The 13,573-nt window shown below is 48.8% G+C and overlaps 1 protein-coding gene across 1 annotated transcript in view; it reads left to right on the top strand.

Moving 5' to 3' along the window:
* Positions 1 to 13,573, top strand: part of LOC124018912 (kalirin-like) — a 77,715-nt gene continuing 64,142 nt past the window's right edge. Inside the window, 3 exon segments of the mRNA XM_046334241.1 lie at positions 1 to 67; positions 11,310 to 11,384; positions 11,626 to 11,740. Of these exon segments, the coding sequence (XP_046190197.1) occupies positions 1 to 67; positions 11,310 to 11,384; positions 11,626 to 11,740 (257 nt within the window).

Below are 13,573 nucleotides of genomic sequence, written 5' to 3'. Positions count from 1 at the left end.
ATGAATCCCGGGGACCCTGCCCAAACCGGACCCGGTGAAGCCGGTCAGGACGGGTTGGCTAAAGCAGGTGGGCAGGCTGGGTGTTAACGGCATCCCGTGCCGAGATCGATAATGAAAAGGGTGAAAAGGCTAAACCGGAGGGATTGGTCACAGCTGCCTGGCCCCGGGTATGGGTGGATGTAGCCTATCGTTACCGTGCAGGAATGTGCCTGTCCGTTACCGTGAGAAATAGCATTGGCAGAGCTGTATATTCAGCCCATTATAGAATTAGACTATTTCACCGCAGCGTGCATGGTCAGGGAGGACGAAGCATATACGTTGAGTTTTTGGTCAGTTTGTGTGATTGAGGATCCATCATGATCACTTGCTTTGGCGATGTAAACATGTTTCCCGTGCCAATAAAACCTATTTAATTGAATTGAGAGAGACAGAGAGAGAGAGGGAGTACAGTAGCAGCATTGCCTATATATGTTCTATGTAGCTTGCAGCATTTGATCCGCGGTGTTATAAAACGATATCAATACAGACACACCCACATAATCTATGTGAACGTTTATTTGACCGTATTCTGTCTCTGATCTTTATACAATCCACAAACGGCCGAGCACAGGCCCGAGGCTTTTCGCCGTGATGTTAAATCGTCAGCACTTCCATTCATTCTCCCTGTGTGTGTAGTAAGCATGTACAGCTGCTATAGGCCACTGTATCGGAGCAAACATGTTACCGCAGCTGTGTGTGGACTAAGACACTAGCTACCGTTACACACACACACACACACACACACACACACACACACACACACACACACACACACACACACACACACACACACACACACACACACACACACACACACACACACACACACACACACACACACACACACACACACACACACACACATGATGATTATGCATGACTATCAGACATGAAATAAGGTGTGTGTTTGTGCGTGTGCTCTCTCTAGTGAGCATGGATGGCAGAGGTCCCAACTGGTCCACAGGGCTGCATCTAGTCTAAACAGGGGTCCTCTCCTAGTCTCCTCTCCTTTATCTACACTGATCTGAAGACACTGGACAACACACTGTGGTGGATGCCTCATCCCCTTGATTGGCCAAAAGGAGACGACTACAGCCTAGTGAGGAATATAAGGGCTATGTCTCAATACTCTTAAATAGTTTCCTCTTCATGCCTCTTTTCGTCCATGACATCGTCTCCTTCATCAGCACTGACCTGAAAAACACAGGATGGGTGAAAGCAACATTGTTTCCCGTCAGATGGAGGAAAAGAGATATTGAGAGGAAAAGGACTTAAGACTATTGAGATGCATCCCAGTAGGCTGTCTCATCCCAAGGGCTGGTAAGACATGGAGAGAAGGGAGGGAGAGGTTGTCACAGCGCGCCTGTGATCTGCTTCCCGGCTGCTACTCGCAATGATCAGTGAAGGGTTCCACTTAATTTCTCTTTATTCCTCCTCTTCCTCTCAATGCTTCTCCCCCTCTTCCTCCTAAGGTTATCGTTGGTCCCTGTGCTGGGAATATTCAAACACAGTGGTGTGTTAATGTTTATGCTCAGGATTAGGTGTCTCTCCCACTGAGATGGATAAACCTGCCTCAGTACAGACAGACAGACAGACACACACACACACACACACACACACACACACACACACACACACACACACACACACACACACACACACACACACACACACACACACACACACACACACACACACACACACACACACACACACACACACACACACACACACACACACACACACACACACACACACTACATCAATAGACCGGCACAGAGGGGCCTACTCACCTTGGATACCAAGACTGCATCCCAAATGGCGCCCTATTCCCTTTTATAGTGCACTGCCTTGGACCAGGGCCTATAGGGCTCTCATCAAAAGTAGTGTACTATATAGGGAACAGGGTGCCATTTGGGATGGAGACCCCAAAGGATTTCTTGGTGCACACTCCCCCTGCTCAGTCCTCTGTGCCTTTAGCATGCTAGTGTTACAATCATGCTGGTGATATGTAATTCATGGTGAATGAGTGCCATTATGGCCCATTCCTAGATGACTGACACACACACACACACACACACACAGTATATATACTGTATATAACATGACCAAAAGTATGTGGACACCTGCTCGTCAAACATCTCATTCCAAAATCCTGGGCATTAATATGGAGTTGGTCCCCTTTTGCTGCTATAACAGCCTCCACTCTTCTGGGAAGGCTTTCCACTGTGTTAGAACACTGCTTCTGGGACTTGCTTCCATTCAGCCACAAGAGCATTATTGAGGTTGGGCACTGATGTTGGGCGATTAGGCCTGGCTCGCAGTCGGCGTTCCAATTCATCCCAAAGGTGTTCGATGGAGTTGAGGTCAGACAAACCATTTCTGTACGGACCTCGCTTTGTGCCCGGGGGGCGTTGTCATTCTGAAACAGAAACGGGCCGTCCCCAATCTGTTGCCACAAAGTTGGAAGCACAGAATTGCCTAGAATATCAATGTATGCTGTCGCGTTCAGATTTCCCTTCACTGGAACTAAGGGGCCTATCCTGAACTGTGAAAAACAGCCCCAGACCATTATTCCTCCTCCACCAATCTTTACAGTTGGCACTATGCAGGTCGGGGCAGGTCGTGTTCTCATGGCATTGCTTTCTACTTTTAACCCAAAAACAAGAGGCATGTTGCTTTTCCTGACTTGTCTACGAGAGGGAGAGGCTACAGGTTAGTTTTATTAGAAATGAAGTGTGTAAGAGCAGATACACAAACAGACAGGAGAGAGTACTAGGAGCCATGAAGAGACGTGTCCAGATTCCGTACAGCAAAGCAAAACTCCCCAAAACAAACCAAAGAAATACTTGGCATTGCGCATGGTGATCTTTGGCTGGTGTGCGGCTGCTCGGCTATGAAACCCATTTCATGAAGCTCCCGACGAACAGTTATTGTGCTGACGTTGCTTCCAGAGGCAGTTTGGAACTCAGTAGTGTTGCAACTGAGGACAGATGATTTTTACACACTTCAGCACTCGGCGGTCCCGTTCTCTGAGCTTGTGTGGCCGACCACTTTGCGGCTGATCCGTTGTTGATCCTAGACGTTTCCACTTCACAATAACAGCAGTGACAATTGACCGGGGCAGGTGGTATCCTATCACGGTGCCACGTTGAAAGTCACTGAGCTGTTCAGGAAGGCCATTCTACTGCCAATGTTTGTCTATGGAGATTGCATGGCTGTGTGCTCAATTTTATACACCTGTCAGCAACGGATGTGGCTGAAATAGCCAAATCCACTAATTTGAAGGTGTGTCCACATACTTTTGTATATACGGTGTATATAGAGCATTCAGAGTCTCTCTGTCTGGGGGTACACTATGGTGGTGATGAATGCACTGCAGTGTTGTCTATAAACGGCTTAGGAATAGTGTGTGTGTGTGTGTGTGTCTGTGTGTGTGTGTCTGTGTGTGTGTGTGTTTCTGTGTGTGTGTGTGTGTGTGTGTCTGTGTGTGTCTGTGTGTGTGTGTCTGTGTGTGTGTGTGTTTCTGTGTGTGTGTGTGTGTGTGTGTGTCTGTGTGTGTGCTTTATTCTCAATCTTGTAGTGTAGTTGTAACCTGTGTTGCGGTGGTGCGCTGTCTGTGGCCTGGCCTGCTCTTTCGTGTGACCAGCCTGGTCTGTTTAGCCGTGTGTGTGTCAGATTCTCTTGTGATACACAGAGTAGTAGTAATCCGCCTTCGGCTGCACACCGTCTGGCTGTCTGTCTGCGTGCGGTGTGTGTGTGGTTGTACAAGCAATGCTCTTTTAGTCTTGCAGGGTAAACATCTGGCAGCACGGTTCCAGGGCCAGCGTGACTAGGCGTTAGCACCTGCCGTTTTCAGAGGGGAAACAGAGAAATACAAAGATGACGATATGAAACAGTCTTGTTCATCTTCCACTTTACCTGAAGATGTTAAATCCTTCCCTGTCTGCCTGTTTTATGGAACGTATTGGTGTGTTTGATGTTTCCAGTCACCGGCTGGCAGCCGCAGGGAGTTATTAGTCTTGGTGTGTGTGTGTGTGTTTACATGTGTGTGTGTTTGGATGTGTACGTGTGTATGTATGTGTGTGTGTGTTTACATGTGTACGGGTTTACATGTGTGTGTTTGGATGTGTGTGTGCGTGTGTAAATGTGTGTGTGTTTGGATGTGTGTGATAAACAGCGCGTCGTTTGGTTTGGTACGATTATTTTATTTCTACTTCCTGCCACTCCCTGGAGTTCTGTGTTACAGGAAGTCTGGAGTGCCACGCTTCCTGTCACATTGGTTTCCTCTTCCTGTCCTTCACTCCTTCATGTTCAGTTCTTTGTGCTTCCTCTTTCCATCGTTTTCATGGGTGAATTCACAATCGATAAGGAGAAGCAAAAACGTCTGTAACACACGTACGCACAAAAGCATGCACACACACGCACACACACACATAAACCTTTCAACAAACACAACATTCAGCAAGCTATTTCCTCCATTCTGTCACAAAATGTTTCATCACAATGACATTCAATGACATTCTAATGTGGACTAGAATGTTATTGTCTTGGACACACACACACACACACACACACACACACACACACACACACACACACACACACACACACACACACACACACACACACACACACACACACACACACACACACACACACACACACACACACACACACACACACACACACACACCTACTATACATACACACACACAACTACACACACACACATACATAAACACACACACATTTACACACACACGTGAGGGTTTGATTGCAGAGCAGAATAACAGTATACAGTGAGAGAATAACCTCTTAGTGACGTGGAAAGGTCAGCTAGACCCCTTGAGCTACATACTCTAACCTCCCTCCCTCCCTCCCTCCCTCCCTCCCTCCCTCCCTCCCTCCCTCCCTCCCTCCCTCCCTCCCTCCCTCCCTCCCTCCCTCCCTCCCTCCCTCCCTCCCTCCCTCCCTCCCTCCCTCCCTCCCTCCCTCCCTCCCTCCCTCCCTCTCCCTCCCTCCCTCCCTCCCTCCCTCCCTCCCTCCAACGTTGCCCTTCATCCCTTTTTCTCTGTCATCCATTGCTACCCCTACCCTTTCCAAATACTGTACACACACACACAGCCTGAGGAAAGGCAGGTGAGAAGGTTTGTCCCTTCACTCTACTTCCTCTGGTACTGTATGGGAGACTGCAGAGCCACACACACACACACAGCCTGAGGAAAGGCAGGTGAGAAGGTTTGTCCCTTCACTCTACTCACTCACGCACACACGCATGCACTCACTCACACACGCGCGCACACACACAGAAACACACACAGACGCACGCACACGTGCGCACACACACATACGCACACAGACACACACACACGCACACAAGTGCTCCAGCTTACACTAACACAGACACATGTCCCCTCTGCAAACATCCCCCCTACCTCTGTCCCTGCCCTATGCCCCAGTGCCCCAGCTGTTCCAGTCAGGATTATACCCACATCAGATTACACTAACAGGCCTAAACACCAGATGGGTTTTGTCTGCTGTCTACATGCTGTCACAGCAACCTATACACACCACATACACACAATCACAACACACACACATTTATTTACAGTCATTTAATGTGATAGTGTCATTACAGTGTCATGTTTGTCATTTATTGTCATGTCTTGTCCCTGTGCTCCCCATGCTATTCGTTTCCCTCTGCTGGTCTTGTTTGGTTCTATCCCTCTCTCTCCCCCTCCCTCTCTCACTCTCTCGCTCTCTCTTCTCTCTGTCGTTCCGTTCCTGCTCCCAGCTGTTCCTATTCCCCTAATCATCATTTAGTCTTCCCACACCTGTTCCCGATCCTTTCCCCTGATTAGATTCCCTATTTATTCCTTTGTAATCCGTTCCTGTTCCGTCGGTTCCTTATATTGTATTCACCATGCTGTGATTGCGTTTCGCCCTGTCCTGTCGTGTTTTTTGCCGTGATTGTGTATCACCCTGTCCTGTCGTGTTTTGTGCCTTCATCAGACGCTGCGTGTGAGCAGGTGTCTCAGTCGACTACGGCCTGCGCCTACCCGGCGACCTGCAGTCTGTGGCCGCTTCTCCAGTTGTTTTCCCCTCTACAAATCTAGAGGATGTCAGTTATTCCGTTTTGAACATTATTAAACTCTGTTTCTGTTAAGTCGCTTTTGGGTCCTCTTTTACCTGCATGACAGAAGGAACCGACCAAGGAATGGACCCAGCGACTTCAGACGCTCGTTACACTGCCGTCGAGTTCCAAGGAGCCATGCTCGGCAGACACGAGCAGGAATTGTCTGCTGCTCGCCATGCCGTGGAGAACCTGGCCGCTCAGGTTTCCGACCTCTCTGGACAGTTCCAGAGTCTACGTCTCGTGCCACCTGTTACTCCCTGGCCTGCCGAGCCTCCAGAACCCAGGGTTAATAACCCACCTTGCTACTCCGGGCAGCCCACTGAGTGCCGCTCCTTTCTCACGCAGTGTGAGATTGTGTTCTCTCTCCAACCCCACACATACTCTAGAGAGAGAGCTCGGGTTGCTTACGTCATTTCACTCCTTACTGGCCGGGCTCGAGAATGGGGCACAGCTATCTGGGAGGCAAGGGCTGATTGCTCTAACAGATTCCAGAACTTTAAAGAGGAGATGATTCGGGTTTTTGACCGTTCAGTTTTTGGTGAGGAGGCTTCTAGGGCCCTGGCTTCCTTATGCCAAGGTGAACGGTCCATAACGGATTATTCCATTGAGTTTCGCACTCTTGCTGCCTCTAGTGAGTGGAACGAGCCGGCGCTGCTCGCTCGTTTTCTGGAGGGACTCCACGCAGCGGTTAAGGATGAGATTCTCTCCCGGGAGGTTCCTTCAGATGTGGACTCTTTGATTGCTCTCGCCATCCGCATAGAACGACGGGTAGATCTTCGTCACCGGGCTCGTGGAAGAGAGCTCGCATCAACGGTGTTTCCCTGCTCCGCATCGCAACCATCTCCCTCCTCTGGCTTTGAGACTGAGCCCATGCAGCTGGGAGGGATTCGCATCTCGAATAAGGAGAGGGAACAGAGGATCACCAACCGCCTGTGCCTCTATTGCGGAGTTGCTGGACATTTTGTTATTTCATGTCCAGTAAGAGGCCAGAGCCCATCAGTAAGCGGAGGGCTACTGGTGAGCGCTACTACTCAGGTCCCTTCATCTAGATCTTGTACTACTATGTCGGTCCATCTACGCTGGACCGGTTCGGGTGCTACATGCAGTGCTTTGATTGACTCTGGGGCTGAGGGTTGTTTCATGGACGAAGCATGGGCTCGGAAACATAACATTCCTTTCAGACCGTTAGACAGGCCTACGCCCATGTTTGCCTTAGATGGTAGTCATCTTCCCAGTATCAAATTTGAGACACTACCTTTAACTCTCACAGTATCTGGTAACCACAGTGAGACTATGTCTTTTTTGATTTTCCGTTCACCGTTTACACCTGTTGTTTTGGGTCACCCCTGGCTTGTATGTCATAATCCTTCTATTAATTGGTCTAGTAATTCTATCCTATCCTGGAACGTTTCTTGTCATGTGAAGTGTTTAATGTCTGCCATCCCTCCCATTTCTTCTGTCCCTACTTCTCAGGAGGAACCTGGCGATTTGACAGGAGTGCCGGAGGAATATCATGATCTGCGCACGGTCTTCAGTCGGTCCCGAGCCAACTCCCTTCCTCCTCACCGGTCGTATGATTGTAGTATTGATCTCCTTCCGGGGACCACTCCTCCTCGAGGTAGACTATACTCTCTGTCGGCTCCCGAACGTAAGGCTCTCGAGGATTATTTGTCTGTGTCTCTTGACGCCGGTACCATAGTGCCTTCTTCCTCTCCGGCCGGGGCGGGGTTCTTTTTGTTAAGAAGAAGGACGGTACTCTGCGCCCTGCGTGGATTATCGAGGGCTGAATGACATAACGGTTAAGAATCGTTATCCGCTTCCCCTTATGTCATCAGCCTTCGAGATTCTGCAGGGAGCCAGGTGCTTTACTAAGTTGGACCTTCGTAACGCTTACCATCTCGTGCGCATCAGAGAGGGGGACGAGTGGAAAACGGCGTTTAATACTCCGTTAGGGCATTTTGAGTACCGGGTTCTGCCGTTCGGTCTCGCCAATGCGCCAGCTGTTTTTCAGGCATTAGTTAATGATGTTCTGAGAGACATGCTGAACATTTTTGTTTTTGTCTATCTTGACGATATCCTGATTTTTTCTCCGTCACTCGAGATTCATGTTCAGCACGTTCGACGTGTTCTACAGCGCCTTTTAGAGAATTGTCTCTACGTAAAGGCTGAGAAGTGCTCTTTTCATGTCTCCTCCGTTACTTTTCTCGGTTCCGTTATTTCCGCTGAAGGCATTCAGATGGATTCCGCTAAGGTCCAAGCTGTCAGTGATTGGCCCGTTCCAAGGTCACGTGTCGAGTTGCAGCGCTTTTAGGTTTCGCTAATTTCTATCGGCGTTTCATTCGTAATTTCGGTCAAGTTGCTGCCCCTCTCACAGCTCTTACTTCTGTCAAGACGTGTTTTAAGTGGTCCGGTTCCGCCCAGGGAGCTTTTGATCTTCTAAAAGAACGTTTTACGTCCGCTCCTATCCTCGTTACTCCTGACGTCACTAGACAATTCATTGTCGAGGTTGACGCTTCAGAGGTAGGCGTGGGAGCCATTCTATCCCAGCGCTTCCAGTCTGACGATAAGGTTCATCCTTGCGCTTATTTTTCTCATCGCCTGTCGCCATCTGAGCGCAACTATGATGTGGGTAACCGTGAACTGCTCGCCATTCGCTTAGCCCTAGGCGAATGGCGACAGTGGTTGGAGGGGGCGACCGTTCCTTTTGTCGTTTGGACAGACCATAAGAACCTTGAGTACATCCGTTCTGCCAAACGACTTAATGCCCGTCAAGCTCGTTGGGCGTTGTTTTTCGCTCGTTTCGAGTTTGTGATTTCTTACCGTCCGGGTAGCAAGAACACCAAGCCTGATGCCTTATCCCGTCTGTTTAGTTCTTCTGTGGCTTCTACTGATCCCGAGGGGATTCTTCCTTATGGGCGTGTTGTCGGGTTAACAGTCTGGGGAATTGAAAGACAGGTTAAGCAGGCACTCACGCACACTGCGTCGCCGCGCGCTTGTCCTAGTAACCTCCTTTTCGTTCCTGTTTCCACTCGTCTGGCTGTTCTTCAGTGGGCTCACTCTGCCAAGTTAGCGGGTCATCCCGGTGTTCGAGGCACTCTTGCGTCTATTCGCCAGCGCTTTTGGTGGCCGACTCAGGAGCGTGACACGCGCCGTTTCGTGGCTGCCTGTTCGGACTGCGCGCAGACTAAGTCGGGTAACTCTCCTCCTGCCGGTCGTCTCAGACCGCTCCCCATTCCTTCTCGACCATGGTCTCACATTGCCTTAGACTTCATTACCGGTCTGCCTTTGTCTGCGGGGAAGACTGTGATTCTGACGGTTGTCGATAGGTTCTCTAAGGCGGCACATTTCATTCCCCTCGCTAAACTTCCTTCCGCTAAGGAGACGGCACAAATCATTATTGAGAATGTATTCAGAATTCATGGCCTCCCGTTAGACGCCGTTTCAGACAGAGGTCCGCAATTCACGTCACAGTTTTGGAGGGAGTTCTGTCGTTTGATTGGTGCGTCCGTCAGTCTCTCTTCCGGGTTTCATCCCCAGTCTAACGGTCAAGCAGAGAGGGCCAATCAGACGATTGGTCGCATACTACGCAGCCTTTCTTTCAGAAACCCTGCGTCTTGGGCAGAACAGCTCCCCTGGGCAGAATACGCTCACAATTCGCTTCCTTCGTCTGCTACCGGGTTATCTCCGTTTCAGAGTAGTCTGGGTTACCAGCCTCCTCTGTTCTCATCCCAGCTTGCCGAGTCCAGCGTTCCCTCCGCTCAAGCGTTTGTCCAACGTTGTGAGCGCACCTGGAGGAGGGTGAGGTCTGCACTTTGCCGTTACAGGGCACAGACGGTGAGAGCCGCCAATAAACGCAGGATTAAGAGTCCAAGGTATTGTTGCGGCCAGAGAGTGTGGCTTTCCACTCGCAACCTTCCTCTTACGACAGCTTCTCGTAAGTTGACTCCGCGGTTCATTGGTCCGTTCCGTGTCTCCCAGGTCGTCAATCCTGTCGCTGTGCGACTGCTTCTTCCGCGACATCTTCGTCGCGTCCATCCTGTCTTCCATGTCTCCTGTGTTAAGCCCTTTCTTCGCACCCCGTTCGTCTTCCCTCCCCCTCCCGTCCTTGTCGAGAGCGCACCTATTTACAAGGTACATAAAATTATGGACATGCGCTCTCGGGGACGGGGTCACCAATACCTAGTGGATTGGGAGGGTTACGGTCCTGAGGAGAGGAGTTGGGTTCCGTCTCGGGACGTGCTGGACCGTTCGCTCATCGATGATTTCCTCCGTTGCCGCCAGGATTCCTCCTCGAGTGCGCCAGGAGGCGCTCGGTGAGTGGGGGGTACTGTCATGTTTGTCATTTATTGTCATGTCTTGTCCCTGTGCTCCCCATGCTATTCGTTTCCCTCTGCTGGTCTTGTTTGGTTCTATCCCTCTCTCTCCCCCTCCCTCTCTCACTCTCTCGCTCTCTCTTCTCTCTGTCGTTCCGTTCCTGCTCCCAGCTGTTCCTATTCCCCTAATCATCATTTAGTCTTCCCACACCTGTTCCCGATCCTTTCCCCTGATTAGATTCCCTATTTATTCCTTTGTAATCCGTTCCTGTTCCGTCGGTTCCTTATATTGTATTCACCATGCTGTGATTGCGTTTCGCCCTGTCCTGTCGTGTTTTTTGCCGTGATTGTGTATCACCCTGTCCTGTCGTGTTTTGTGCCTTCATCAGACGCTGCGTGTGAGCAGGTGTCTCAGTCGACTACGGCCTGCGCCTACCCGAAGCGACCTGCAGTCTGTGGCCGCTTCTCCAGTTGTTTTCCCCTCTACAAATCTAGAGGATGTCAGTTATTCCGTTTTGAACATTATTAAACTCTGTTTCTGTTAAGTCGCTTTTGGGTCCTCTTTTACCTGCATGACATACAGCCTGCTGTTCAAACCCTAGTTCTTTCTCTCCCTCTGTTTCCAGGGGAGATTGTTGTTGATGTGGCTGTTCATTTGTGATCGAGGAACTAAGTAGTGTTTACAGGGATATTTGAAATGTAACTATCTGTCTATATCACCTTGTCTGCCCCCCCCCCATTCTCTTTTCTCTCTGTCCCCCTCTCCTCCCTCTCTCTCTTCTCTCCCTCACCCCCTCCTCCCTCTCTCTCTTCTCTAGGGGGTGCGCAGGGGGAGGGGGTGAGAGCGGTGGATGTGCTGACAGTTCTGAGGGAAAAAGTGGCCTTTGTTTCAGGTGAGTTGAGTACGGCCCTGTCCCATTTTGTTCCCTAGTCTCTTTTCCAAGCTCCCTCTATTCCCTTGCTCCATTTCGTTCCCCTGTTATGTTCCCTTGTCCCTTCACCTAACTCCTTACCCTTGTCCGACCAAGCCCCTCCCCTAGGCTGACACGGTATATGTCCTAGTTGAGTGTCTTGGTTCAAAACCCCTCTGGTAATGATGTGTTATGTTGCTTTTTGATGATGTCACTGTCCCAGGGGGGAGGGACAAGAGAGGCGGGCCCATTCTCACCTTCCCAGCGCGGACCAATCATGACCGAGTGAAACAGGAGGATCTAAGCAGACTGGTCACCTATCTGTCCACCGTACCCAGGTAACACTCCTTCTATCACTTTATCTCTCTATCTGTCCACTGTACCCAGGTAACACTCCTTCTATCACTTTATCTCTCTATCTGTCCACTGTACCCAGGTAACACTCCTTCTATCACTTTATCTCTCTATCTGTCCACTGTACCCAGGTAACACTCCTTCTATCACTTTATCTCTCTATCTGTCCACCGTACCCAGGTAACACTCCTTCTATCACTTTATCTCTCTATCTGTCCACTGTACCCAGGTAACACTCCTTCTATCACTTTATCTCTCTATCTGTCCATCATACCCAGGTAACACTCCTTCTATCACTTTATCTCTCTATCTGTCCACTGTACCCAGGTAACACTCCTTCTATCACTTTATCTCTCTATCTGTCCATCCCTTTACTCATGCATCATACCCAGGTAACACTATCACTGAGTTATTCTATAGCTACCTCTCCATCTCTATAACTCATCCCTCTATCACACCATCAGTGTATTATCTCTATAGCATCATCCCTGTCTCACACCGTCAGTGTATTATCTCTATAGCATCATCCCTGTATCACACTGTCAGTGTATTATCTCTATAGCATCATCCCTGTATCACACTGTCAGTGTATTATCTCTATAGCATCATCCCTGTATCACACCATCAGTGTATTATCTCTATAGCATCATCCCTGTATCACACTGTCAGTGTATTATCTCTATAGCATCATCCCTGTATCACACTGTCAGTGTATTATCTCTATAGCATCATCCCTGTATCACACCGTCAGTGTATTATCTCTATAGCATCATCCCTGTATCACACCGTCAGTGTATTATCTCTATAGCATCATCCCTGTATCACACTGTCAGTGTATTATCTCTATAGCATCATCCCTGTATCACACTGTCAGTGTATTATCTCTATAGCATCATCCCTGTATCACACTGTCAGTGTATTATCTCTATAGCATCATCCCTGTATCACACTGTCAGTGTATTATCTCTATAGCATCATCCCTGTATCACACTGTCAGTGTATTATCTCTATAGCATCATCCCTGTATCACACTGTCAGTGTTTTATCTCTATAGCATCATCCCTGTATCACACTGTCAGTGTATTATCTCTATAGCATCATCCCTGTATCACACCGTCAGTGTATTATCTCTATAGCATCATCCCTGTATCACACCGTCAGTGTATTATCTCTATAGCATCATCCCTGTATCACACTGTCAGTGTATTATCTCTATAGCATCATCCCTGTATCACACCGTCAGTGTATTATCTCTATAGCATCATCCCTGTATCACACTGTCAGTGTATTATCTCTATAGCATCATCCCTGTATCACACCGTCAGTGTATTATCTCTATAGCATCATCCCTGTATCACACTGTCAGTGTATTATCTCTATAGCATCATCCCTGTATCACACTGTCAGTGTATTATCTCTATAGCATCATCCCTGTATCACACCGTCAGTGTATTATCTCTATAGCATCATCCCTGTATCACACTGTCAGTGTTTTATCTCTATAGCATCATCCCTGTATCACACTGTCAGTATATTATCTCTATAGCATCATCCCTGTATCACACTGTCAGTGTATTATCTCTATAGCATCATCCCTGTATCACACTGTCAGTGTATTATCTCTATAGCATCATCCCTGTATCACACTGTCAGTGTTTTATCTCTATAGCATCATCCCTGTATCACACTGTCAGTGTATTATCTCTATAGCATCATCCCTGTATCACACCGTCAGTGTATTATCTCTATAGCATCATCCCTGTATCACACTGTCAGTGTATTATCTCTATAGCATCATCCCTGTATCACACTGTCAG

Source organism: Oncorhynchus gorbuscha, unplaced genomic scaffold, assembly GCF_021184085.1.
Source record: "Oncorhynchus gorbuscha isolate QuinsamMale2020 ecotype Even-year unplaced genomic scaffold, OgorEven_v1.0 Un_scaffold_590, whole genome shotgun sequence".
In the NCBI taxonomy this organism is placed as follows: domain Eukaryota; kingdom Metazoa; phylum Chordata; class Actinopteri; order Salmoniformes; family Salmonidae; genus Oncorhynchus; species Oncorhynchus gorbuscha.
Note: the sequence above shows the minus strand (reverse complement) of the source record. Positions and strands in the feature narration are given on the sequence as shown.